The sequence below is a fragment of the Chiloscyllium plagiosum genome, chromosome 16, assembly GCF_004010195.1.
Source record: "Chiloscyllium plagiosum isolate BGI_BamShark_2017 chromosome 16, ASM401019v2, whole genome shotgun sequence".
Lineage (NCBI taxonomy): Eukaryota > Metazoa > Chordata > Chondrichthyes > Orectolobiformes > Hemiscylliidae > Chiloscyllium > Chiloscyllium plagiosum.
Genome location: NC_057725.1, coordinates 51,397,513 through 51,421,887, shown reverse-complemented (window position 1 = coordinate 51,421,887; position 24,375 = coordinate 51,397,513). Strand labels below are relative to the sequence as shown.

The 24,375-nt window shown below is 39.0% G+C and overlaps 1 protein-coding gene across 3 annotated transcripts in view; it reads right to left on the bottom strand.

The window, feature by feature from the left end:
* Nucleotides 1–2,355: 2,355 nt before the first annotated feature.
* kcnc1a (potassium voltage-gated channel, Shaw-related subfamily, member 1a) overlaps nucleotides 2,356–24,375 on the bottom strand; it is a 93,264-nt gene continuing 71,244 nt past the window's right edge. The window contains exons 2-4 of one of the 3 annotated variants that reach the window (XM_043706105.1): nucleotides 11,516–12,449; nucleotides 6,906–7,103; nucleotides 2,356–3,291 (exon numbers count right to left, since the gene is read on the bottom strand). In XM_043706105.1, the coding sequence (XP_043562040.1) occupies nucleotides 3,227–3,291; nucleotides 6,906–7,103; nucleotides 11,516–12,449 (1,197 nt within the window). In that variant the 3' untranslated portion in view covers nucleotides 2,356–3,226. Of the gene's footprint in view, nucleotides 4,073–6,905; nucleotides 7,104–11,515; nucleotides 12,450–24,375 lie in introns of all 3 variants that reach the window. The other 2 variants (XM_043706104.1, XM_043706106.1) reach the window with 2 other exon arrangements.

Below are 24,375 nucleotides of genomic sequence, written 5' to 3'. Positions count from 1 at the left end.
ATTGTGAGAATCAATGAAGTTGAATGCCTTTATACTCGCCTCTTGTAACTTTGGAGTGTTGATACATAATGTTATCAGATTATTTTAACTCTGAGTTTAATTCCATTCATGGTCTATTCCATAAAGATATTGCCAATTGTTCCATTAAGCCAATCTGAAAAGCACAATCCTAGATTTAATACCAGTTCTGTTTTGAAATAGTTGGTTTCTGCAGTGATAGTATTTATAATGCTACGGTTAACTTCAGTGTCTTTGGGTCAGACAAGGAAAAGATAAACCTGGAGTATGCCTGCTAAAATGTGTGTGATTTTGCGATAAAATAAGGTATTGCTGGCATTCTATGCTTCAGTTAACACTTGCTGAACTGAAGCAAGTTAGCTTCAGTTGATAGCTTGATATACACAGCTATCAATTAGCTTGATATACAGAGGAGTTTTGTACCTGTTTGCCAACAAGAGTCAGAACATGCAGAGGAGGTTGGAAGCAATGCTGTACCTTTTTGAGAGATGTCAGAGAATGGCTGCAGTCTGATGATTGCATATTTAATGGGCAACTCTTGACTGGCACTCTTCAATGCTGCATGTTCACGTAAAATAGAAATGTTTGAAGTTTACACAATATTGAAGCTGCGGGATGGAAAATGATCTGAAACAAAACATCTACAACTGAACACCACAACTGAAGAATTCTTGGAGGCAGTATCTTGACCCATGTGAGTATTTCATTCCTTGTCCAACACATGAAAAGGAGGGACAGATTTTAAGTCAGTATGTCTGGCAGAAACCGAACATCCTCTTTAACAACTTACCTGACTTCCAACCTGTCCAGCTTTCGATCATCTTATTTTCATGAGGCTGAAGCAGGTGAACTGCTTTCACTGAACACTTATTTTATTTGGGGATCTGGCCGGTGGAACATTGATGAGGTCAGGTCACTAAAATGGACCAGGCAGCTCCAGTTGTATTTTCTGAGTTTGGGGCCTGAGTGTTCCACCAGCTGATCACCAAGGAGTTAAAATTCCCCCAGTGTCTGCTCAACTTCACCCCTCATTATCCCATCAAATACTTAATCTGTTCTGGTGAATGCAAGATCTTAGAGGTGATAGCACAAATTCTAACCCTCTGTTTCACTGAACACCCCACCAGAGCTGTGTGTGCACTAAATTTAAGTAAGTCCTAGAGTGAAAACACAAAAATATTTAGGGTTCAGGTTATTATAGAGTCACACAGCACAGAAACAGACACTTTCATCCAATTCTGTGGTGTCTGGCAATAGAGATGCCTCTTGGCATGGAGCTGCACCAAAAATTCACTCAAAACCCAAATGTTGTTTTCACATACAAGTGAGAAGATCTCCATTCCTGAGAACCCACTATAGTATTTGAAGGAAAAAAGGCCCTTACCTTTTATAAATCTACTTGTCTTTGTTGCCAATGGCTCTAAGATTACCCTGTCTAAATGTGTGGGTAGGTGGGTGGTTGGGGCATTGGGGGGAATACACATAAGGCGTATTGATAATTTCTTCTGGTACCTGTCTCTGAACTGCCAGCTCTGAACTGAGATTCCTGAAGAAGGGCTTATGCCCGAAACATCGATTCTCCTGTTCCTTGGATGCTGCCTGACCTGCTGCGCTTTTCCAGCAACACATTTTCAGCTCTGATCTCCAGCATCTGCAGCCCTCACTTTCTCCTCCTGTCTCTGAACTGCCAGCATTCAAGGAGGAGAAGAGGTTTTCTACCCCAATTAGCATCGTGTGCTGCAAAATCTGTATTTGATTAAAACTAGCCTCTTCTGACCAGGCGGGTTTAGCTAGAATAACTCACTTGGACTTGGTTTATCTTGGTTGGAAAGTTATTTTTAAACAAAAATAAATCAATATCACCCAATTTCCTGTCAGTTACTGGATACCTCAATTTCTTCTGCCAAGGATGGACTGCAGCTCAGAAACTAGAATCAAGAAGACAATTAAATTAAACCACAGCATCATTCAAGCTCATTGTCAAGAGGAATTTAAAGTGAGGTTGAACAGTATTAGCAGCAATGCATTAGAAAATATTGGCAGCACTCATTCCTCCCAAAAGGATCCTGGATTGTTCAACAGCTAGATTACCTTTTGAATAATAAAATTCATAATTAAACACATTTTTAAATTATAAATAGATTTTAAGACTAATATGAACTGTTGGTAATAAGTAACAGCTTTCCCAGCCCATTATGACTTACACATTCATTGTTTGAAGATCAGTCTCAGACCATCAGTCTAAGCCTCCTTTATTTGTATTTGAACAGAACAGTGAATGAACAGTGCAGAGCCCACATTAAAAGAACAAAATAAACTAAACAGTGCAAGCAGAGAATAAGTTAATAGAAAATTTATTTCATGCTAGACTTTTTTTGCATATCATATTGTGCATGCACGTATTCAGAACTAAATTGCATACAGTGCTGAAGTATTGATTCCAACTTTAGGAGTCCAAATTGGAGTGAAGTTATTCGCTGACACGGACTGGCAGTCCTGCCACAAAAAACTGACACAGATAAATTGGTACTGTTCAATGGAATGCACACTTCCTAATTGAGAGTCTGTAAGTCTGAAATATACAGTAGTAAATGGAAAGAGGCCAAGACCATCTGGATGAAGAGTTAATATCCATAGAGATACACATGTCCAGAAAATACAAGATCACTAGCATGCCAACCTAATCAGAGACTGGGGCAAAAGTGCTTTCTGAATACATGGTTTTAAAGGCTTGCATCTGATGTAGCTCTGAAGCATAGAGGAGTGGTCAATATGACCGATCGCCACCTACATATATTTTTCTCTAATCTTGCACTGATTCATGAATTATACAAAAAAAAATCCATCGCAAATAATATAGTTAATTATAATTCTTTTACATTATGATTACATCAGAGTTAGGTAAAATTAAAAGAGTTTGAAGAAAACAGAACTTCTGATTTAAAGGTTAATAATAGAATTACAGTTTTTATAACATGCAGTTCATGCTGGCAAATAATTACAAATCTTCTACAGTTTTTTTTCCAGAAACAATTTGTTTTAGAAACATCCAACAACTCTGGGTCAAATCTGTAACACACAGTGGTCCTTAGAAATCTGTTTGGCTTGGAGTAGTTTTGCTTCTCTTAAAGAGGTTGGTCTTCTTCTCTTGAAATGTTCCCAGTGGGCAGATAATTGCCCACAGAGCGTCCAATTCTGTCCCAGCACATTAAGTTACTCTGACTGCCCCTGCTTGCATATATTTAGCAATGACAGGGCTGCCTTTGCAGAAATCTGCATGCAAAGAATACAGTGAATACTTGAGCTTCCTTCCCCTGTCCTTCAACATATATGTGGCATTTTGTTTCTGTTAAATAAATTGATAGCTACATGCAGAGGCGGCAGTGTCTTTCTTCTAAAGACCTTTGCATGCACCCGGACTAATTGGCACCTCTACAGAGTATTGCTTGCAACTGGTTTGGCTTCCATGCAATGGCTCAAACTGCATGTTTGCCTGAACTCCTTCAGGGTCCAATGACTCAAAAGATCCTGAGAAAGAAATCTTCAAACGTTGACCAGGTGCAGCAGCAGACAAAGTTTACCCATTCCCAAAAAGCCAGTAAATTCATAATTGGAAAGCTAGGCACCCACAGCATTTAGGCTGCACCACCAATTATTGGGAACTGCGTGTAGCTGCATAACCTCCAACTATGCGCCAAATACATGCAGCATACGGACCACCGGTGCCTCTGTGTGTCTGCGTAATGTCATCTAGAAACTACCACGGCTTGTTCCACCTAACGTCAACAGTAGAACCACCAGAAGCAAGGTGCTACCCAGAGACATGCGATCTTCAGACTTATTACCTGGTTTTATGCAAGACAGTATAGGCTGTAGGACTAAAGCTTTGGACCATTCTCAGCTACTAATCCATGCTATAAAATGGATGGTATGGGAGACGGAGAATGCCTCAATGGACAAGGAGAGCTGTAGAGCGAAGAAGACACTGAAGGCAATTTTAGTATATTTCTGCTCATGCCAGCTCTGTTGTTTAGGCTCCTTGAGTTTTCAAAACCTTTATGTAAGGAAAAATGCAAAGTACAGCATTGGATCAACAATAGAATGGATAATGATGAGTCTACATCATTGCCAGTCTGGTAAAGCATCTCCATGCATTTGCATGCTCAGAGTAGTATCACTGTTAATGAAAGACAAAGAGCAGTTACTAGGGCTTGCTCCTACCTCCCAAGGTTCACAACTTTTATTTCACCAGACAATAGTTCCTAAGAAAGCACTTGGGTGATGTGATAGCCATGAATGTTATGTTGGACATGTTGTCCATAGTGCTTGCCCCTGTGCTAATCTGATTGTAGTTCAGTTTCAGGGAACTGTTGAACTCTGTTTAGTCAAATATAATTAATTCACTAATTTAAGAGGTTAGGACTGTCAGTTTTAGAGTAAATTATTACACCAATACAGCTAACAGGTTAAAAAAAAAAGACAACATATATTCCTTTGTATCATCCCTGAGATGGCAACAATTCACTCAAACTTCAAGTCAAAATGCAGCAAAGGGACAACAAAAATATTACTGGAATGCAAGTGGATATAGCTGCCAAGTCCAATTCAACTCAGCTTCTGGTCTCCACAGATAGACAATAACCACTCTATGTTCTTGCATTTTCTTTTCCACTATTGATTATTTATATTAAATTGGCTATGTTTCAAATGGAGTGGGGAATGAGTTTCCAAATCAAGATTACGTCAAGGCTGGTGATGTGAGTACAGTTGGCAGCCCTTACTCTAAAGCAGAGTCGACTTGCCAAGACAAAATGGAAAACATGGGCATTTGAGACTTAAATTGTAGTATACAAATGTCTGAAGCACATCAAACAGGGCAATTTTGAACTGGTAAATATTGATTTAAAAATAATTTTTGATTAGAGAACAAAAATACAGAAAGTAAATAAAAGGTTGCTATGTTGTGTTGTAGATCTTTTCTGAGGTAGGAATTATAGAATGAGAAAGACAATTATTTTCAGACACCTATTTATTAGTTACCCTTGGAGCCAGGTGAAAGGTGAAATTAATCTAAACTGTTACCATAGCAATGGCAGTGCCTAAATGGAGATATTAATGCAAAAAATGTAAAAGGTTCATATATACAGTTTCCATATAAAACCTTTCATGTGGATTTTGTACATAGCAAAATGAAAGATTTTGGTGCTGAAGAAACAACTTTTTTTCTCCAGCAATGACCATATCAAATATTCCTAGATTGGGTATTATATACTAAATGACTAATTTAGACAGAAAGTAAAATGCTTTCTAACCAACTTCAACATCCCATTGCCTTTACCTCAGAAAAAAAAACTGCCTGCAGTGCACTTTCATCCATTTGCCCACACTCTCCAATATGTCAATTTGCCAAAGTAGGGATAGGTTTCAGTGCAGAAGGACCAATCCCATTCAGAAATGTTCGAGACTGTCCATACTTACTGCTCAAAAGAGAGAGGATTTTTCTTTCTATCACTGTAACAGTGATATGAACCCAATCTACAGAGATTAAAAAGTGAGCACCTAATTCACCTAATCACCACTGCACACCCTACTCTCTTATCTGGCATCTTTCAGTTTTCAATCCAGGAAAAATCCCATGGTTTTACATATATCAGGGATGTGGTTAAAATTGCTTGACTCTCATCAGAAAATGAATGCCTCAAAAATTTAAGGTAATTAGATAAAATGAGTTAGTGACCTAGTCAGCAAGGTGTTGAAGAGTTGCCTCTGTTTCTAGACATTCAACTCCTATCGACCTGAACAATGAAAGTCAAATGCAGCAAGCAATGAAAAGATGCAAACATTAAAACAACTGAACAAAAGAATGCAATGTTCGGTGTACTGGTAAAATAAGCTGTGCCAAAGTCATTTTACTTGGATTTATTTGTTTTAAGTGATTAACTAGAAAATGGGTCAACCAATTGACTTTATCATATTTCCATAGAAGTCCTTCCATAGGTCATCGGTGTTAACTTAGTGATGAAAACCAAATTGATACAAGTTTGCTATGAGGTTTAGCCCGATGATATCTCACTCCTTTTAATGCCTGCAATGAGCTGAAGGAATGACTGGGAACTCTTTAGTCTTTCATATGTGTCGGAATTGGCTTCTTATGATGCCAATTTGATACTATTCTGAAGTCCATTGAAGCGTTTGAAGACTAGACATGCAACCAATTCCATTTCAAACATGCACAAAAAACTTAACATTGAACTGATCTACAAGAACACATACAGGATGAATTTAAGCTGAAAGGTTTCCATCGTTCATGCTGGTAGAAACACACTTCCACGGGCCAACAATATGCTGACATTGAAACACACTAGTGAATTACTCTTTAGCCAATCTGTCCAATACGGAATCAAATTCAACACTTTGCTACAAAGATAATTTTAGCTGAGGTTTTTGAGCTACTTTCTTATGAAAGTGTTGTGATCAATTTTTTTTAGTCTGGCTTTTGATTTACTTTATAAATTATATTTACATATTAAATGTTCTCTATAGAAGACTGTCCATCAGAAATGGCACATGAAACTCCTATATACCACACCAATGGTATGGTTTGGATAACACTGTCTCTCTATGTATAATTCTATATATATACATATATATATATACAATACACCAGTGAGAGGACTTGAATGAAATTCTACACTTTAATTCATGGCGCTTAGCGTCTTTCTAAAATCTCTATGGAATTTCATAGACAATTACTCTACACAGCTAAGCATTGCTTATTAATCCATGATATACCTTCTTCAATGCAGCTGTATATCCTAGCAATACTAGATTAACAGATTGATATGTATACCTATAAGGTTACTGTATCTTGCCTGTGTATTACGTACCCTTTCTTATTCCTCCATCGGGTGGACATGCAAATTCCCCGGTTGATAAGAGGAAGCAGGGTCCGTCTCTGGCATTCCTCTCCCTGGTGTTAGAACGAGTGAAGGGGAGGTGATCCTCAGGCGTCAGTGCCTGGTCAATATGAGGACAATCTTCGTTTGCCAATGCTGCATTTGCTGCATCACCGTTCTGTTTAAAATCTTCAAATATACAAGCAAAAGCTGAATGAAATGCTAGGTACTATGTTTGCGTTTCTTACTAAAGGTTAGTAGAATCTACGCTTTGTAACGCTCTATGCAATCTACTAAATTACTCCAGAGGCAGCACATTCAGCCAATAAAATATTTTGCATTTGCAAATGAAATCACACAAATATAGTAAGCAACGGCACCAAACTGTGAAATAGGTTTCATACTTCTAAAGAAAAAATATGCATGGAATAGAATGAGCAGAACTTTGAGAGACAGAAACAATCAAGTTCTAAACATTAGCTGATGGAGGAATATAAATACACACTACTGTGATTGATGTGTTGTACAGGGAATACTTCTAAGTTCAATAGTAGGAGACGATCATCAAAAAGTATTGATTGCTGATACTCTGGTCAGTGGGCTTAATTGAAATGTGATTGGGGATAGATCAGGTTGTGCCTGTTGATCAAAGATTGATATTATATTTGTGTAGATTGAAACTTTAACAAATATTTTTTCACACACAATCATGTCCTCAATTTGTATGGCAGGCAGCAAGACTTTTAATCATCTGTACGGACCTATTACCATGCGGCATCAAGTAGCAATAGTCTGATCTATCAGCCACTTGCATCCATCAGTAAAATCTAATTTCAACTCAATGCAGGGTTACCATTTTCATTATTAGCAATTACTTTCCTTTGATCACAAACACACATCCCAACATCACAAACTGCATCAATACACATCATCTACCACTTGCACATGACACTGTCACAATGAAATGATACAGGTCTCTCCTTTCCCCAACACCCAAAACTGTTCATTAAATACAATGAGTGAAATAGTGTGGGTATGTGAGCATGGAAAAAGTGAATGTTCTATGGAGAGAAAATGATGACACTATGAAGAGCATAGAAAGAATGCTGAAGAAGACATGGAGGTGGACAGTGGGCCAGAAAATAGATTTTTCCAGCATTCAGTAACTGCATATATTTGGCTACATTCTAATTGGGGGGTTTAAGTACCAACTCATTAATTAAAGATTTGAGATTTAATCTGCTGCCAGACAAACAGCAGAATGGCTACTATGTATCAAGATGCCAACTCTGATTTTTCTTTTGTCTCATTCTCTCTCCATCTCTCTGGTGACCTTTATTTATCAGTCAATATATACTGACTATTTGTGGATAGTACATAGCCACCATGAACAAAGGGATCATTGCCAGCTGGAGACAGGTGTAGAAAAGTAGTGCAAAATATGCATTTTACATGGGCCTTGTTCAATTAAATTAAATTGCAACAACGTAGGAGAGACATCACTCTTAGAAAAATAGTTCCTCTGGGAATTCAGTAATTTGCTTTACTCTGTAGCTGTTAACTTGCTTTGGGGAATCAGTTAGCTTGGTTGGCTAGGCAGCAAATTTGCAATGTCATATGATGCCAACAGCATGGATTCAATTCCTGTCCTGACTAAATTTACCATGAAGGACTCCCCTTCTCAACCTCTCTCCTTGCTTGAGGCGTACTGACCCTTACTGTCAGTTGTCTCTCTCTCTCTCTCTCTCTCTCTAAAGGGACAACAGCTCTCTTGTCCTATAGGACTATGGCAACTTGAATGTGCTATTCAACTAATTGTTCATCACTTTTGTTCAATGAGCTGAACCAGATACAAAAGCAAAATACTACAGATGCTGGAAATCTGAAACTAAAAAAGAATCTGTCAATACTCAGCATTTCAGGAAGCAGTTTTAGATTGAGAAACAGAGTTAACATTCCAGGTCAGTCACTTTGTCAGAACTGGCATAAATTATAAAAGCAGATTTTATGGAATGACCAAGAAGGAAAGGTCACTGATGGAGAGGATAAAATGGAAGATCTGTGATAGGGTAGAAAACAGGAGAGACTAACTAATAAAAGGGATGATGGTGCAAAGCAAAACAATTATATTTGAACTTGTAAAGAAACAAAACACAGTCCAATGGAGGACAAAATGGAGAAATACACAATCATCACCAAAGTCTGAAAACATAGGGACAAAGATAAAATTGTTGAAAGCAATGCTGAAAACTGTAATGTTCTGCATCGAAGGGTGACTTCTGTTACTTGAGCTTTCAGTGAGCTTAATTGGAGTAGTCTTAGAAATAGAGAAAAAAATGGTCAGGATAGAAGTGGGGCAGCAAATGAAACTAAGGGGAGACTGGAAGCTCGGGATCATAATTGCAAACTGAATGGAGGTGGTTTGCAGACCAGCCACCTTAATAACCTCTGGCCTCTTGAATGTAAAGGAGACCATATCAGGAGCAGCAAATGCAGAATACTAAACTCAACCTGATAAAAACATTGTTAGTTTACTGAATGGAGTGTAATATGTAAAAAGCAAGGAATTAATGGATTTGGGACTGATGGTGGAGTGGACCAAATTGGTGAAACTGTTTTTTTAGTGTGCTGAAAAAGGCGGATGGGCAAGATTGTACTTAGTAATGATATATAGTTAGAGGGAATGCATGTGTCAGAGGGTCATCTATTGAACCCAGGTACGTGTGGAGTGTAACGTGAGGAAACTTTATAGTGGTTCTGGGAAGGTGGGAAGTGGTGAGAGCAGAAGTGCAGGAAATGGTGTGGACAGGTCAAGACCACTGTCAGTCACCCCTCAGCTGAGGAAAAAGACAGATAGACATTTGGTTACTTCCAAATTAGACTTCAAATTCTTTGAGAGATAAACTGAAGCTGTCCGTAAGTATGAATATGGATCATGACAGATCTGGCTGTGGAAGTTGGATTGGAGTTAGAATAAAAGTGTGGAGTTGTGTGAGGTGGTGATGAGGTGTGGTGTTGGATTAGAGATAATCCATGTTTCTAAATGTTAATGGCTTGATTTTAACAGATTATATCTTACTTATTTGTACCCTTAACACAGGGGAATAACAGGATGCCAGTTTACATTCTAAACATCACAGAAACATTGATTTAACAAAGCAGAAATATAAAGCATGCTAAAGAGCAATCCACCATCAAAAGACAGTGATAGAGTCAGTAACATGGAAATTATTTTTGACAATGTTGTTTATGATTGCTTCCTGCACTTGCTTTAAAATCCTCTCACTATTTTACTGGTAATAATCATCGGTTAAAATTCATTGATTAACTTTACTGTTAAAAAGAGAAAGAAATTTGGTAGGAGTGTAGATGACAACCTTGTGAACCATTATGTCTACTCTTTTGTTTTAGAAACATAGTTCATTGTTAAATATTCCAGGGTTAACCTCTCTGTTTATAATTTAATATCTCGTTTTCTCTCAGAAGGCAAACTTGTTAAAGGAAAATAAAACATTTCTTTTTGTGATATTAGCAGACGCACACTTAAAGCATTTGCTTGACACTCCTATTTTAATTCAGGTGTTAACCTGTTTATTTTAAATGTGCTCATTAGTATACAAATAGCAATTTCTAGGCTAAAAATTTTTAATACTAAAATAGGTGTTAGAAACATCTTAATCTGATGTGATTATGTGACTATATTTCTCTCATTGAAAGAGTTAAACATCTTTTGTACTAAAATGCACAATGATTTTATGCTAATTCACTCAGAAACAGCAGGGAAAGTGGCTTCTTCTCACATTACATTGCAGAAATATAATATTGTTTGTAATATTGCACTAAGTTATTTCAAGGAATATATGGTAGACATTTAAGAGCAACTGAGATCTATTTACAGAAAGACAAACTAAGGTCAATATTCTTTGCTGTGAAACTCTTTTAGACTACTTTTCTATGAGTTTCAAGTCTAACCCTGTATATATTTTCATGCAGCAACATTCCTGTAGGAAGTGGGCAGTAAATAGTCTCCAGAGAAATGATTTGCAATCCAAAACCTCTCAATGTAATCAATCTTCATTAATCTTACATTTCCTTACTATTGTTTAACCCCAGTCTTAATTTTCGTAGTTGACCAAATAAGGACAGGGATTCTCCTCAACCCACTTCCTAGACTGCAATACCTAGTTCGAGAGATTACTAACCAGTAAATTGTGAATATGCTAAATAATCCTAGTACATATAATATGTTTTGATAACCATTCTGAGATATAAATCTTCTACATTTTTTCTTCTTTTATCCAAAAAGAAAAATTGGCAGAAGCCATCAATTTACAGATTATAGTAAGAATCCACAACAGGCTGGTGATATTGAATTATCTCAATGATGAATGACTTGTTTCAAAGTAGGATCTACTGGATTGACTACATCCTATTTGGTAACATGCTTACTAAAAGGACATTTCTTACAAAACACTGGCATGGCTTAAATGTGCTGCCTTTCTAGAAACCCAAAGCTGGTTGGGATATAAAATGACTACCAGGGATAGGTGCAAAGGAGGCATTTGAGGATCAGATGGACATTCCTCTAAGAGGTTTCCTACCTGCTCTGTTTATTTCTAAAATCTCTTCCTGAGCGAGTGGGCATGTATCACTCTGTGTACTGTGATGTGGAGAGTTTACACCAGATTTACAATAATTGGGGGATCCCAGCTGGGGCGGTCTCGGTATATGCTTCTTTTTCTTCTTTGGTAATTTTTGTTTGGCCATCGCTAAGGAGTAATACATTCCAAAATTATTGACAATGACAGGGACTGGCATAGCAATGGTCAGCACGCCCGAAAGAGCACAGAGGGCTCCTACCAACATGCCCGACCATGTCTGAGGATACATGTCTCCATAGCCAAGTGTAGTCATGGTTACCACGGCCCACCAGAATCCAATCGGAATATTTTTGAAGTGTGTGTGATTATCAGCTCTCAGGTCATGGGGACTAGCACCTATCCTCTCAGCATAGTAGATCATGGTGGCAAATATCAGGACGCCGAGTGCCAAAAAGATGATGAGCAGCAGGAATTCATTGGTGCTTGCACGCAACGTATGTCCTAAAACTCTCAGTCCCACAAAATGGCGGGTCAGCTTGAAGATTCGTAGGATTCGCACAAAGCGGACCACTCGCAAGAAGCCCAGAACATCCTTAGCAGCTTTGGAAGACAAAGCACTGAGTCCTACCTCCAGATAGAAGGGAAGAATAGCCACAAAGTCTATGATATTGAGAGAATTCTTGATAAACTCCACCTTGTTGGGACAAAAAGTGATCCTCATGAGAAATTCAAAGGTAAACCATACCACACAGACTCCTTCGATGTACATTAAGAAGGCTTCTGTTTCAGTTTCCTGAATAACTTCCATCCGGGTTTCATTTCCATTCCTTACAATCTCTGTTCTGTTAACGATTGGATTAAATGCCTCATGGGTCTCAAGACAGAATGTGCTGATTGACACCAGAATGAAGAAAAGCGAAGCAAAAGCGCAGTACTGTGAAGAGATAAAAAAGAACAGAAAATCACTTGCAAGAATGGGATGATCATATCAAAACATCTATAAAGGTTCCAAACAATAAGAACATAATTATTTCTGTGAATAGGAAAAGATTCATTTTCCCAACCTACTGCTTCCTAATTGCTTGCAGTCCTACTTAACCATTTTCTCCCCATCAGGTAAATGTAGAGGTCTTACAGTCACAGAAGGGAGCCCTGTTCAAAACAAGCATATCTTGGAAAATCAACACTAAAACGTTGTTGCTCTAGCTCTTAACTGTGATCATATCTAGTTGCTGGGAGCTGAGGAATAATCAATTTACTGCTATATGATGCAACCATTTCACCTCAGAGACGAAACCCATTGCATCATGAAAGCACATATACTGTACTGTGTTTCAGCCGTCTCCTTCAATAGTTTTTAAGTGAACGTCTTTCTTAGATGTTAATAGTGTCATGAAATTTCAAGTCTGATTCTCAACTTTTTAGCGTGTGCTCCCATTATTTGGAACTTTATTGGAAATAACTTGTCTGGATCATTTGGGTAAATTTCTAAGTAATTATGATAATTACATTTAGGTCACATTGAAGTTGCTTTTCTGTTGAACAATTTGAACAATTAACCCAATTTCTTTTCCATCCTTTACAGTTTATGGTATTAGAAGCATTGGTGTTAATTTTCCTGGAAAGCTTGAACTGGACTGGAAAGTTTCAAATAGAACCCCTTATTTAAGTAGGGAAGGAAGCAGAAAACAGTAACATATGAACAAGAAATAAGAGTGAGCGACTTGGCCCTTTGAGACTGTTCCTCCATTCAATAAGATCATGGCTGATCTGATTTTAACCTCAACTCCACATTCCTGAGAATATTTCACCCCATGGTCATCAATAATCTATCTACTGCTGCATTAAAAATATTTAAAGATTCTAGATCCACTGCCTACTGAGAAAAGCAGTTTAAAATCTCTCACCTCTCTGAGAGAAAACAATCTTCATCTTAAATCAGCAAACCCTTATTTTTAAACAATGATCCCTGATTATGGATTCTTCCATAACAGGAAAAATCCTTTTCACATCCACCCAGTAAGGACCTCCCCCAAGGATCTCACATGTTTCAAATAAGTCACCTCTGACTCTTTTAAACTCCAGAGGATACAGGCCTAGCCTGTCTAGCCTTTCCTCATGAGACAACCCACTCATTCCAGGTAGAGCATAGTCAACATCTGAACTGCTTCTAGTGTATTAGCATCCTTCTGCAAGTACAGTGACCATTACTATACTTAGTACTCCAGACTTAATCTTGCTAACTCCCTGTACAACTGAATTGCAACCTCCCTATCCTTGAATTTAATTCCCCTTGCAATAAACGATAACATTTTAGGAAACTAAGGCCAATTAGCTTGACGTCTATCATGAGGAAGGTATTAAAATTGATTATTAAACAGATTTTAGCACTTAGAAAATCTCAGGGTAATCAGGAAGAGTCAACATGATTTTGTCAAAGAGAAATCATGTTTAACCAATTTATTGGAGTTCTTTGAAGCATTAAAACACACAATGGATAAAGGGAAGCATGTATTTGTTCTCTACATTTCCAGAAGGAATTGTTAAGGTAACCTATCAAAGGCTATTATGGAAAATAAAAGCTCCTGTTTTGGGACTAACATTTTAGCATAGAATATAAATTAGAATAGAAGATTGGCTGCTTGGTAGAAAACTGCAAGGATGTAAAAGTGGATCTTTGCCTGATCGGCAAGGTGTAATCAGTGGAGTCCACAGGAATCTGTTCTGGTGCCTCAACCTTTTACAATTTACATCAATTACTTAGATAAGGGGAGCTGAGACATGGTATCTAAATTAACACTTGACCTTAAGATAGGTGGGAAAGTATGATGCAAAGAAGACATTAGAGCTGAACCTTTTTTTTTGTCAAGTCTGAATTGCATTGAGTTTTTAAAGGGATTTCCACCATTAGGATATAGGAAGTTTTTTTCATCAGAACACACCAAGTTCACCTCAATAACTACCTACACTGCCCCAAGATGTCGTCACATCCAAATCCAGCTCCATGTTACCATGCATTGTTCCCAGAACAACTTGCCACTCAGCGGATATCCCAGAGTTCACTATCATTCCTTGTGCACCCACCATCTTTAAAGGTTCTTTGTACACCCAGACAAGCACAGTCAGTCCAGAGTAGCATCCTGACATTTTCCCCAATTGTAGCAGACAGGGGAAGATTGGCACCTCATTCGCGGGCAGGGGCCTGGAGCTCCTGCTGGACAGGGTTGGGCAGAGGCTTTTCTTTCCCTAGGTCCAGCAATGGAGGCCATGACAGCAGACCATACCAGCCTGGTCTGAGGTTGCCACCTGTGTTTAAGTAGTCTCGGCTGTCTCGAGGAATGTCCAGCACTGTAGGAAGAAGGTCAATGATCATCTCCAGTCTGCCAGCATAGGTGCCAGCACCTTCTCTGCAATACCTCACACTCTCCGCTTCTGTATCCATCTCCCCTCAAGGCTCATGCTCTATCACTCTCACGATTGCATGCAACATCTTGCCTCATTCACTCTCACGCACCTAACCACAAAACCCACTAATCCTACATGTCCTTAGTGCTGCCTACCCGACTTGTTCAGGACACCTCCCCACCAGCACCAAAAGTAACAGTTGTGCCGTCCGCTTTCATCTTCCATTATAGCTGCCTCTCTCTCATTTCAAGAGAAAAGGCAGAAAGGCTGAAATTGAGTAGGCTGTCCAACATTTCATTCCTCACCCTTATGTAGAGAGCATCCTAACTCTGATTGCCCCAAGTGACTGACTGACTGTGTCCAAGGCCCTTGACTGGTATCGAAGGCTGCCCTTTACTTACTGTACTGGAATCCTGGAGTAGGGTAATCGCACTGAGTGACCACACTAATACTCATACAAGCCTCCTGGCTTTGTGTCTGCACTAACAACAAAGCAAGGTACTCTGAGCCTGTATCACTGGCTGAAGGGCAAAGCACATAAAGACAATGCAACGTAAAGATGCTTTGAACATCCAAGTAGACTCAGTGAGTGAAGAACCAGAGATGCAGCCTGGTCCAGTCCATATGCTGGCTCTTGTCCAGCATTCCCTCTCAATTTTTTACCTTCTGTGGGGACCTCTAAGATCCACGCACAGCAACAACTTCAGGAACCTTAAAGTCAATGCTGCGAACTGCATCTGCATGCCCAATCGCTGTACGCAGAACATTGGAGCACATAGCTTAGAGAGAAAGATGGTGCATGTCCTTGACTGCAGTGTCTTCACAGCAGATTTACAGTGATAGCTGTCAGTGCAGCCAGAGGTGCAGCATTGAAATGCAGAAGCACCTTGTAAGTGGATTGGAGGTGCATCATGAGGGCTCTTTGAGGCTGATACACATCAGATGCCAATGTCTGTGGACATGAAGTGTGTGTGGCCAATGCCCCTGGATAGCGCCATGAGATGTAGCCTCAGTTCAACATGGAAGCAAGTGACGAGCTAAAGTTGCCAGGTACCCACTGTGACCTCCATATTGAACGTTCTCAAATTCAGATTGTTAGGTGTATTTGGTAAGATAGTAAGCTGATTACTAATGAGACAAGTTGGGCTGTATTAAGGTGTTTAACAAACAATGATTCCTCTTAATTGGCAATATGCTGTTATCGAGTGAGAAACTCAACGTGCTGCTTGTGAGTCACAAAAAGGTAGAACCCAGGTACAGCGTGTAATCAAGAAGGTTAATGGGATGCTATTCTTTATTGCAAGAATAATTGAATATCAAGTGAGAATTTTATGTTTCAATTATATAGGTTATTGTTGAAACAACATCTCAAATACTTGTGCTGTGTTGGTTTCCTTATTAAAGGAAAGATTTAAGTCCATTGGTGACAGATCAGGGGAGATTTATCAAATTCATAGCTGGAATCAGTAGGTTGCCTTATAAAGATAGGTTGTACAGGCTGGGCGTGTTTCCACTGGAGTTTAGAAGATGTGGCATGACTTAATTGAAGGCTGTAAGATCCTGATTGGTCTTGACAAGGTGGACATGGAAAGGATGTTTCCTCCTGTGGGTCAGTCCAGAAATAGAGGGCACTATTTTAAATTTAGTGGTTGCCCCTTCAGGAGGTGAGGAGAATATTTTTCTCTCACAGAGATATGTGACTTTGGACCTCCCCCTCCCCCTGCCCCACTCATAAGGCAGTGGAGGAGGTAGGTCATTAAAATATATTTAAGACATACGTTCTTGTTAAGCAGGGCAATAAAGGAGTATTGGCGCAAGATAGCAATGTAGAATTCAAAACATCAATATATCAGTCATGGTATTATTGAATAGCAGAGAAGCTCGAAGGGCCAATTGGGCTATTTCAGCTCATATTTCAAATGTTCATAATCATTCTTCCATTTATATTCTCAAAAGCAAAGATGTCTTTCATATATAATATAAAAATAAGAAATACTGGAAGAACTCAGTGTGGCTGTGTCTATGGGGAGAAAAACAGACTTAATGTTTCACGTCCAAATTGAATCTTCTTCAGACCTGCCTTTCATATGAATTGATGAACCAGAGCTGCACTGGGTAATCCAAATACAGTCAGGCCAATATCTTGTATAGCAGCAAGCCTAACTTCTCATAAATCCTAATACCTCTTTTTCACTGCAGCTGATCACTAAGTTAAACATTTTTGGTAGATGGATGTTTAACATGATACATTAATAAAGAGATTTTTATTTTATTATATACTTGTTGTGTATCTTTACATAGTGTTTTGATACAAATCACTGGTTTGCTAGTCCATTTCAGCATCAAGTTAAGAGTCAACCTCATTGCTGTGGGTCTGGAGTCACAGATAAGCCAGACTGGGTAAAGATGGTAGATTTACATCTCTAAGGATGTCAGTGAACTAGATGAACTTTTATGAAAATCCATGTAGCTTATGGTCACTGTTACCAATGCTAACTTTATTATTGTAGATTTATTTAATTAATTGCATTTTTAAATTCCACCATGTGCCATTGTGGGATTTGAACTCATTAGTCCAGGCCTCATTATTATTATCCTACTAATAACATTTATGCTATTCTGCCTTTCCCAGGTAACACATTTTATTTTAAGCATATTTATGCCAGGATCATAAAGAAAATAATTTCTATATTTATGACCTCGACATAGCTTTCAGAGTCATTTTTTTTATTTAGTTAAAGCTCCTCCTTTTATCTTTGCTCCCAGATTAATGGACACCCAACTAAAGTCAGGTGCTTTATTTTATAATGGCATTAAATTGAGAGCGCTGAGTAGAAGAAAGCAGGAAATTATGAATATCTCTTGATGAATCCTTTTCTACCATTAATGTTGATTTGTGATGGATGTAGTGTCACTACTATGAATACCAAAATTTCATGCCATGTTCAAAAGTTTTAAAGTGCTGTATTTCTCACTAATATGTCTTTAGCAATAACAATGACCCATTTGGACAGAGTTCTTGAATTCTGAGTATCTCTGCTTTGATACAGAACTGGAAGGAGAAAATATGATTCGCAGATTGAGTGCGGTCATGAAATTCATTAGCCCTCTGACTACTTTGTCAATGTAATAATCTAAATTTACAATAATGCTGGCCCTGTACAGATACTGTTCACAGGTTGATGTGTGGCACATTACCAGATTAATTCACACAGAGCTCTAATTTGTATCTGACCTTGTCATCTTTTGCTTCACTACACAAGGACTGAAAATGATTCTGTTTTACACTGAACACTGACAAATACGTACATATAAAAGGAACTCCATACTATGCTGTAATATTCTGTGAATATGTGGAAATTTTACAAATACTTAACCCAACGATCAATAAAAATATGTGATGTTATTGTTAAGTCATGGAGCTTTCACTCATGAGATTTCTTGTATTAATCCAAATGCAATTGCTGTCAATGTAACAGTTGCATTGGGAATAAATTGTATTCTGTAGAACACATACATTCTCAGAGGACTGATCACCTTTACAAGGTTTTTCTGATTTGTATGTAACACTTTCCCAGATAAACCTATTATAAACATTTGGAAATACATATTTCCCTGACTTGGTGAATTTTCTTCCTTTTCTTCCATGCATTTTCGTCCCTTGAATCTTCTGTATCTCCCACTGTATAGTTAGATGAATATTTTCCTCTTCCTTACTGTATAACTCAATAAATATTCCCATTCCTCTCCTCTATGTTTGATTGTCAATACTCTCCCTTCCCTTTGCATAATAAGACAGTGAATATGTCCCTTTGCCAAAGTAGGAGAGGGGAATAGTGACTGCATCATTTTCAGTCCTTGTGTAGTGAAGCAAAAGATGACAAGGTCAGATACAAATTAGAGCTCCGTGTGAATTAATCTGGTAATGTGCCACACATCAACCTGTGAACAGTATCTGTACAGGGCCAGCATTATTGTAGATTTAGATTATTACTTGTAAGAAGGGGAAGTGGATATCAGTATCCACCATGCAATAAATGTTCTTCCTCTCTCACTGCAGCCCGGTGAATATCTGCTCGCTGTTTAACCCATTGGCTCAAATCTTCTGATCTGGGTCAGAATCCCTATTTCCACACAGATCAGACAAAAAAATGCCCATTTACTTTGGTGGAAATTTCTGAGCCAGGAGTCTTCCCAGTTTAAACATTCTAGTCCAGTCCAGCAATCCACACAGGTAGCAGCTGAAACCACCCTCCCTCTTTCATCACAGAACTGTCATATGCCACCCTTTAATGACTTGAAGCCACTTCAACATCTAAGTGAATGTCGGCTAATGAAGGGGTGCCAAGTGGGTGGGCTTGTAGAATGTCAGATGGGTGAGGGGTTAGAGTGCCACATGGGTGAAGTGGAAAGGTGCCAGGTGGGAGGAATAGGGCGGCACATGGGTGGGAAGTGTGTCAGGTGGGTGATGGTTACAGGTGCCTGATATGTCATCCTAGTCACCCTGGGCCTCCTCCACCGCCAGATTCAAGCTACCTGATGCCTGGAGGAAGAACGCCTCATTTTCCATCTTGGGGCCCTCCAACCACACGGGATCAATATTGATTTCATCAGTTTCCTCATGTCTCCTCCCCCCACCTTATCCCAGATCCAACTATTCAACTTGGCGCTGCAAACTTGAACTGTACTACCTGACCATCTTCCTTCCCAACTATCTGCTCCACACTCACTCCAACCTATTACCATTACCTCCCACCTTCATCTACCTATCGCATTCCCAGCTACCTTCCCCCAAAGCCTAGCCACTCTCCCATTTATCTCTCAGTCTCCTTGGGCCTCCCCCACATTCCTGATGAAGAGCTTATGGTCGAAATGTCAACTCTCCTGCTCCTCAGATGCTGCCTGACCAGCTCTGCTTTTCCAGCTCCTCACTATTTGACTCTGGTCACCTACTAACCTGAGTTGGAACCTTGTCCAGCTCTCTGACCCCAATATAGAGTTAGGAAAAACTGGAAGGACTGCAGATGCTGTAAATCAGAAACAAACTGGAAAATGCTGGAAAAGTTCAGCAGGTCTGGCAGCATCTGGGGAGAGAAATCATAGCCAACCTTTCGGGTTGATGTTCAGGTTCTGAGGAATGGTCACTTAGCCCGAAACGTTAACTCTGTTTTCTCTACCCAGATGCTGCCAGATCTGCTGAGGCTTTTCAGCAATTTCTATTTTTATCAGAGAGTTAGAGCCATTTTTCGGAGGGTTTCAGATAGCAGGTAATAACACAAGTAAAGTTGTCTTATCCTTACTGTTGCAGGCTGTCTGAATTTTGAGTTTTCTCATTCAGTTTTAAATTTTCATTTTGTTAAAGTATTTGATAAGGTTAGACTACTTACTAAGATAAGAGCCCATGGCATTGGAGATGGTATATTGGCATGGATAGAGGATAGGCTAACTGATAGAGTTGGGGTAAGTGGAGCATTTTTACAACCTGCAATTAGTACAGTGCCATGGTGATCTTAGGATTTGGTAAGATGGGTGATGTCATTTTCAATTCTTCTTCTCAAGGGGAGGTAGATAGGATCTAAATCAATGTGTTTATTGGTGAAGTTCCGGTTAGAGTGCCATACCTCTAAGAATTTTCATGCATATCTTTGTTTTGCCTGTCCTAGGATGTGTGTTGTCCCAGTCAAAGTGATGTCCTTCCTTCTTTGTCTGTATGTATAGAAACTAGTGATAGTGGGTTGTGTCTTTTGGTGATCAGTTAGTGTTCATGTATCCTGGTAGCAAGTTTCCTGCTAGTTTGTCTGATGCCGTTTTGTTTTACAGTTCATGCATGGTATATTATAAATGATGTTGGTTTTGCTGGTAGTATCTAATGGATCCTTTAGGTTCATTAGTCGCTGTATAAGTGTCTTGGTAAGTTTGTGGGCTACCATGATGCCAAGGGAGTCTGAGTACTCTGGAAGTCATTTCTGATAAGTATTTGATGTAAGGTACTGTAGCTATAGTTTTTGGTTGCATTATGTCTGCTTGTTCGGGCTTGTTTCTGAGGAATTGGCAGATTGTGTTTATTGGGTACCCATTTTTCTTGAAAACATTGTATAGATATTTTTCTTCTGCTTTTTGTAGTTCTTAGGTGCTACAGTGTGATGTAGCTTGTTGAAATAATGTCTTGATACAGCTTAGTTTGTGGGTGTTGAGATGATTGCTTCTGAAGTTAAGTACTTGTTTGTTATTTATCTGTAGACGCTAGTTTGAAGCTCTCTGTCAACTGTCACATCTAGGAATGGGAGTCATTTATACGATACCATACAAGAACTGTAACAAAACTACATTGGACAAACTAGCAGGAAACTTGCCTCCATGGTACATGAACACCAACTGGCCACCTAAAGACATGACCCACTATCACTAGTTTCTATACATACAGACAAAGAAGGACACCACTTTGACTGGGACAACACACACATCCTAGGACAGGTGAAACAAAGACACGCATGAGAATTCTTAGTAGCATGACATTCTAACCAGAACTCCATCAATAAACACATCGATTTAAATTCTTGAAAAAAGAACTGACAATGACATCACCCACCTTAAGAAACTACCTTATAAATAGAGAGGCAGGACATACCACCAGCGCTTCACGGGAGACCTCACTGATGATGTCACCTAGTATGGTGGTGAAGCGTCTGAAAACAAATCGTCAAGCTCAGCAAGCTAACTTACATACTTATCATCAACCTAAGCTATGAATCTTCTCAAAAATCGCCAATGGTATAATCAAATCAACCATGATCTTACTGAGTAGCAGGGTAGGCTTGAGAAGTCAAGTGGCCCACTCCTGCTCCTAGTTTGTAAATACAGAAATAGATGGCGCACAAGACCAATGATAGTTTTGTTGAAAATTCTTAAACTTAAGCAACAAATGGAATCAACAATATGGCATTTCAAACACACAGCACAGCATCATTGGAAGCATTGCTGAGACAGCACCCACTAATGACAGTAACAATGACCACTGATCAACTCAATCACTTGTCTGACTGCTAAATAATCAGGTCGAGAGCTGTTATATGCCTTGTGATGCTTCTCTAAATGACCGTCACTCTTTTATTTATTAAAGTTAGAACTCAATGCTCAAGATTTAATTTTATCCAGAAACAAACTGGTTGATGAATCATTGCTTACATATAATGAATCACATGATCCAGTTGTGCTGGCGGGCAGTCATTCAGTATAAATATTGCTGTTCCATTTCTAAACTGAAGCTATCAAAACAACCATTCAGTATATACATTACAGTTCTATTTCTGAACTGAAACTAAAGAAACAACCATGGTTTCCTGTGCTAAGGTTCCAAAAGGTGAATACTGTTAGCGTCGTCAACTGGAGTACTGCCCAGTTTAGACACCATGTGCCCCCATCAACTACTCTCTGTATAGACGTGGCACAAATGAACAAATAAACAGAATTCAAACTCTGTCTACACTGATCAAACAATGTGACTTCACTCCAACTACAGAATATCTGCACAAATGTGTCATTCTGACAAAGGTTCTGAGTGGAGGATCTATTTCTGTGCTGTATGTCTCTATGACTTTATGACTTTATGAGTAGTCAGTGGGTGTATACATAAAAAGGAAATGAGGGAGCACAGCACCACTTGCTCAGAAATAACATGAATGGCTTAAAAACTCAAGAGCAAGAACTAGCGGAGTTGCGGGTAGCATGAACTGATTGATTTTACTGAACCATGAAAAACAGGAAGAGTGCCAGAGACTTTCTGGAGTCAGGATGGAGAACAATTTTCAAGAGAATAATCTTTCACAACATAAGGGTGTTGCTGTCTAAACTAGCATTTGTTGTCCAATACTAATAACACTTGAGGATGTGAAGGTTGGCTGCTTTCTTGAACTGCAGTAGTCAATGTGGTATATGTAACAATTTGGTATGAACTGAATATCTTGCTTGGCCATTTCACAGGATAGTTGAGTCATGAGATCATGGCTGATCTGATAATCCTCAATTCCACACTCCTGCCATTTTCCCATAACACTGAATTCTCTTACTGATTAAAAATCTACTTTTCTCAGCCTTGAATAGGATTAATGACCCAGCCTTAACAGCAATAAAGAATTCCACATATCCAACAACCTCTGAAAGAAGAACTTTCTCCTCATCTCTGTTTCAAAACTGGTAAAAACTTGGGGGATAGAGTACAATTTGAGGTTATGCATTTTGGCAGGAAGAATAAAAGAGCCAAATATTACTTAAATGGGGAAAAAAACTGCAGAAAGCTGCAATGGGGGATTTTGAGGTCCTCATGCAAAATCAAAAAAGGCAAGCATCCAAGTTGAGTTATTAATAGGGAAGACATTAATAGGGCTGTTGGCATTAATTTCAAAGGAAGTCATCTTACTCCAAGATTATCTTGTCTGATCTTATACCCTCCCCCAAGAGGAAACAACCTCTCAGTATTTACGCTATCGAAACTCTTAAGAATTTTGGAGTTTCAGTAAGATCTCCTCTCATTCTTCTAAATTCCAGTGAGGACATGCCCAATTTACTCAAGCTCTTCTCATAAGAGAGTGCTTCCTTACCTGGGATCAGTTTAGTGAATCTTCTCTGGACTCCCTCCAATGCCAGTATATTTTTCCCTCGATAAGGTGACCCAAGATGTTCAAAATATTCAAGATATGAATTTTAAGTGTTAGCTAGTACCTTGTTTCATTTTAGCAAGGTCTCTCTAATTTGTACTCCACTTCCTTTGAAATTAATGCCAACAGCTCATTTGTCTTCCCTATTAACTACTTAACTTGGATGCTTGCTTTATTTGATTTTGCATGAGGACATCCAAATCCCCCTATTGCAGCTTTCTGCAGTCTTTCCCCATTTAAGTAATATTCAGCTGTTTTATTCTTCCTGACTAATTTCTTAACTTCACATTATTTTCCATTTACACATCACATAGATGGGTTACAGTCACGTAGATTGGTTAACTCCAGGAAGGGTAAGAGAGGTAGGCAGCTAATGCAGGAGTCTTTTGTGGATATACCCATTTCAAATAGGTATGCTGTTTTGGAAAATGTAGGGGTGATGGATTCTCAGGGGAACATAGCACGAACAGCAAGTTTCTGGTATTGAGACTGGCTCTAATGCAACGGGGGGTACATTGGTTTCCGAGAGATCAATTGTGTTAGGGAATTCTGTAGTCAGAGGTACAGACAGACGTTTCTGTGGCCAGCAGAGAAAAAGCAGAATGGTGTGTTGTTTCCCTGGTGCCAGGATCAAGGATGTCTCAGAGAGGATGCAGAATGTTCTCACGGGGGAGAGGGGCCAGCAGGAGGCCATTGTCCACATTGGAACCAACGACATTGGAAGGGAAAAGATTGAGATTCTGAAGGGAGATTACAGAGAGTTAGGCAGAAATTTAAAAAGGAGGTCCTCAAAGGTAGTAA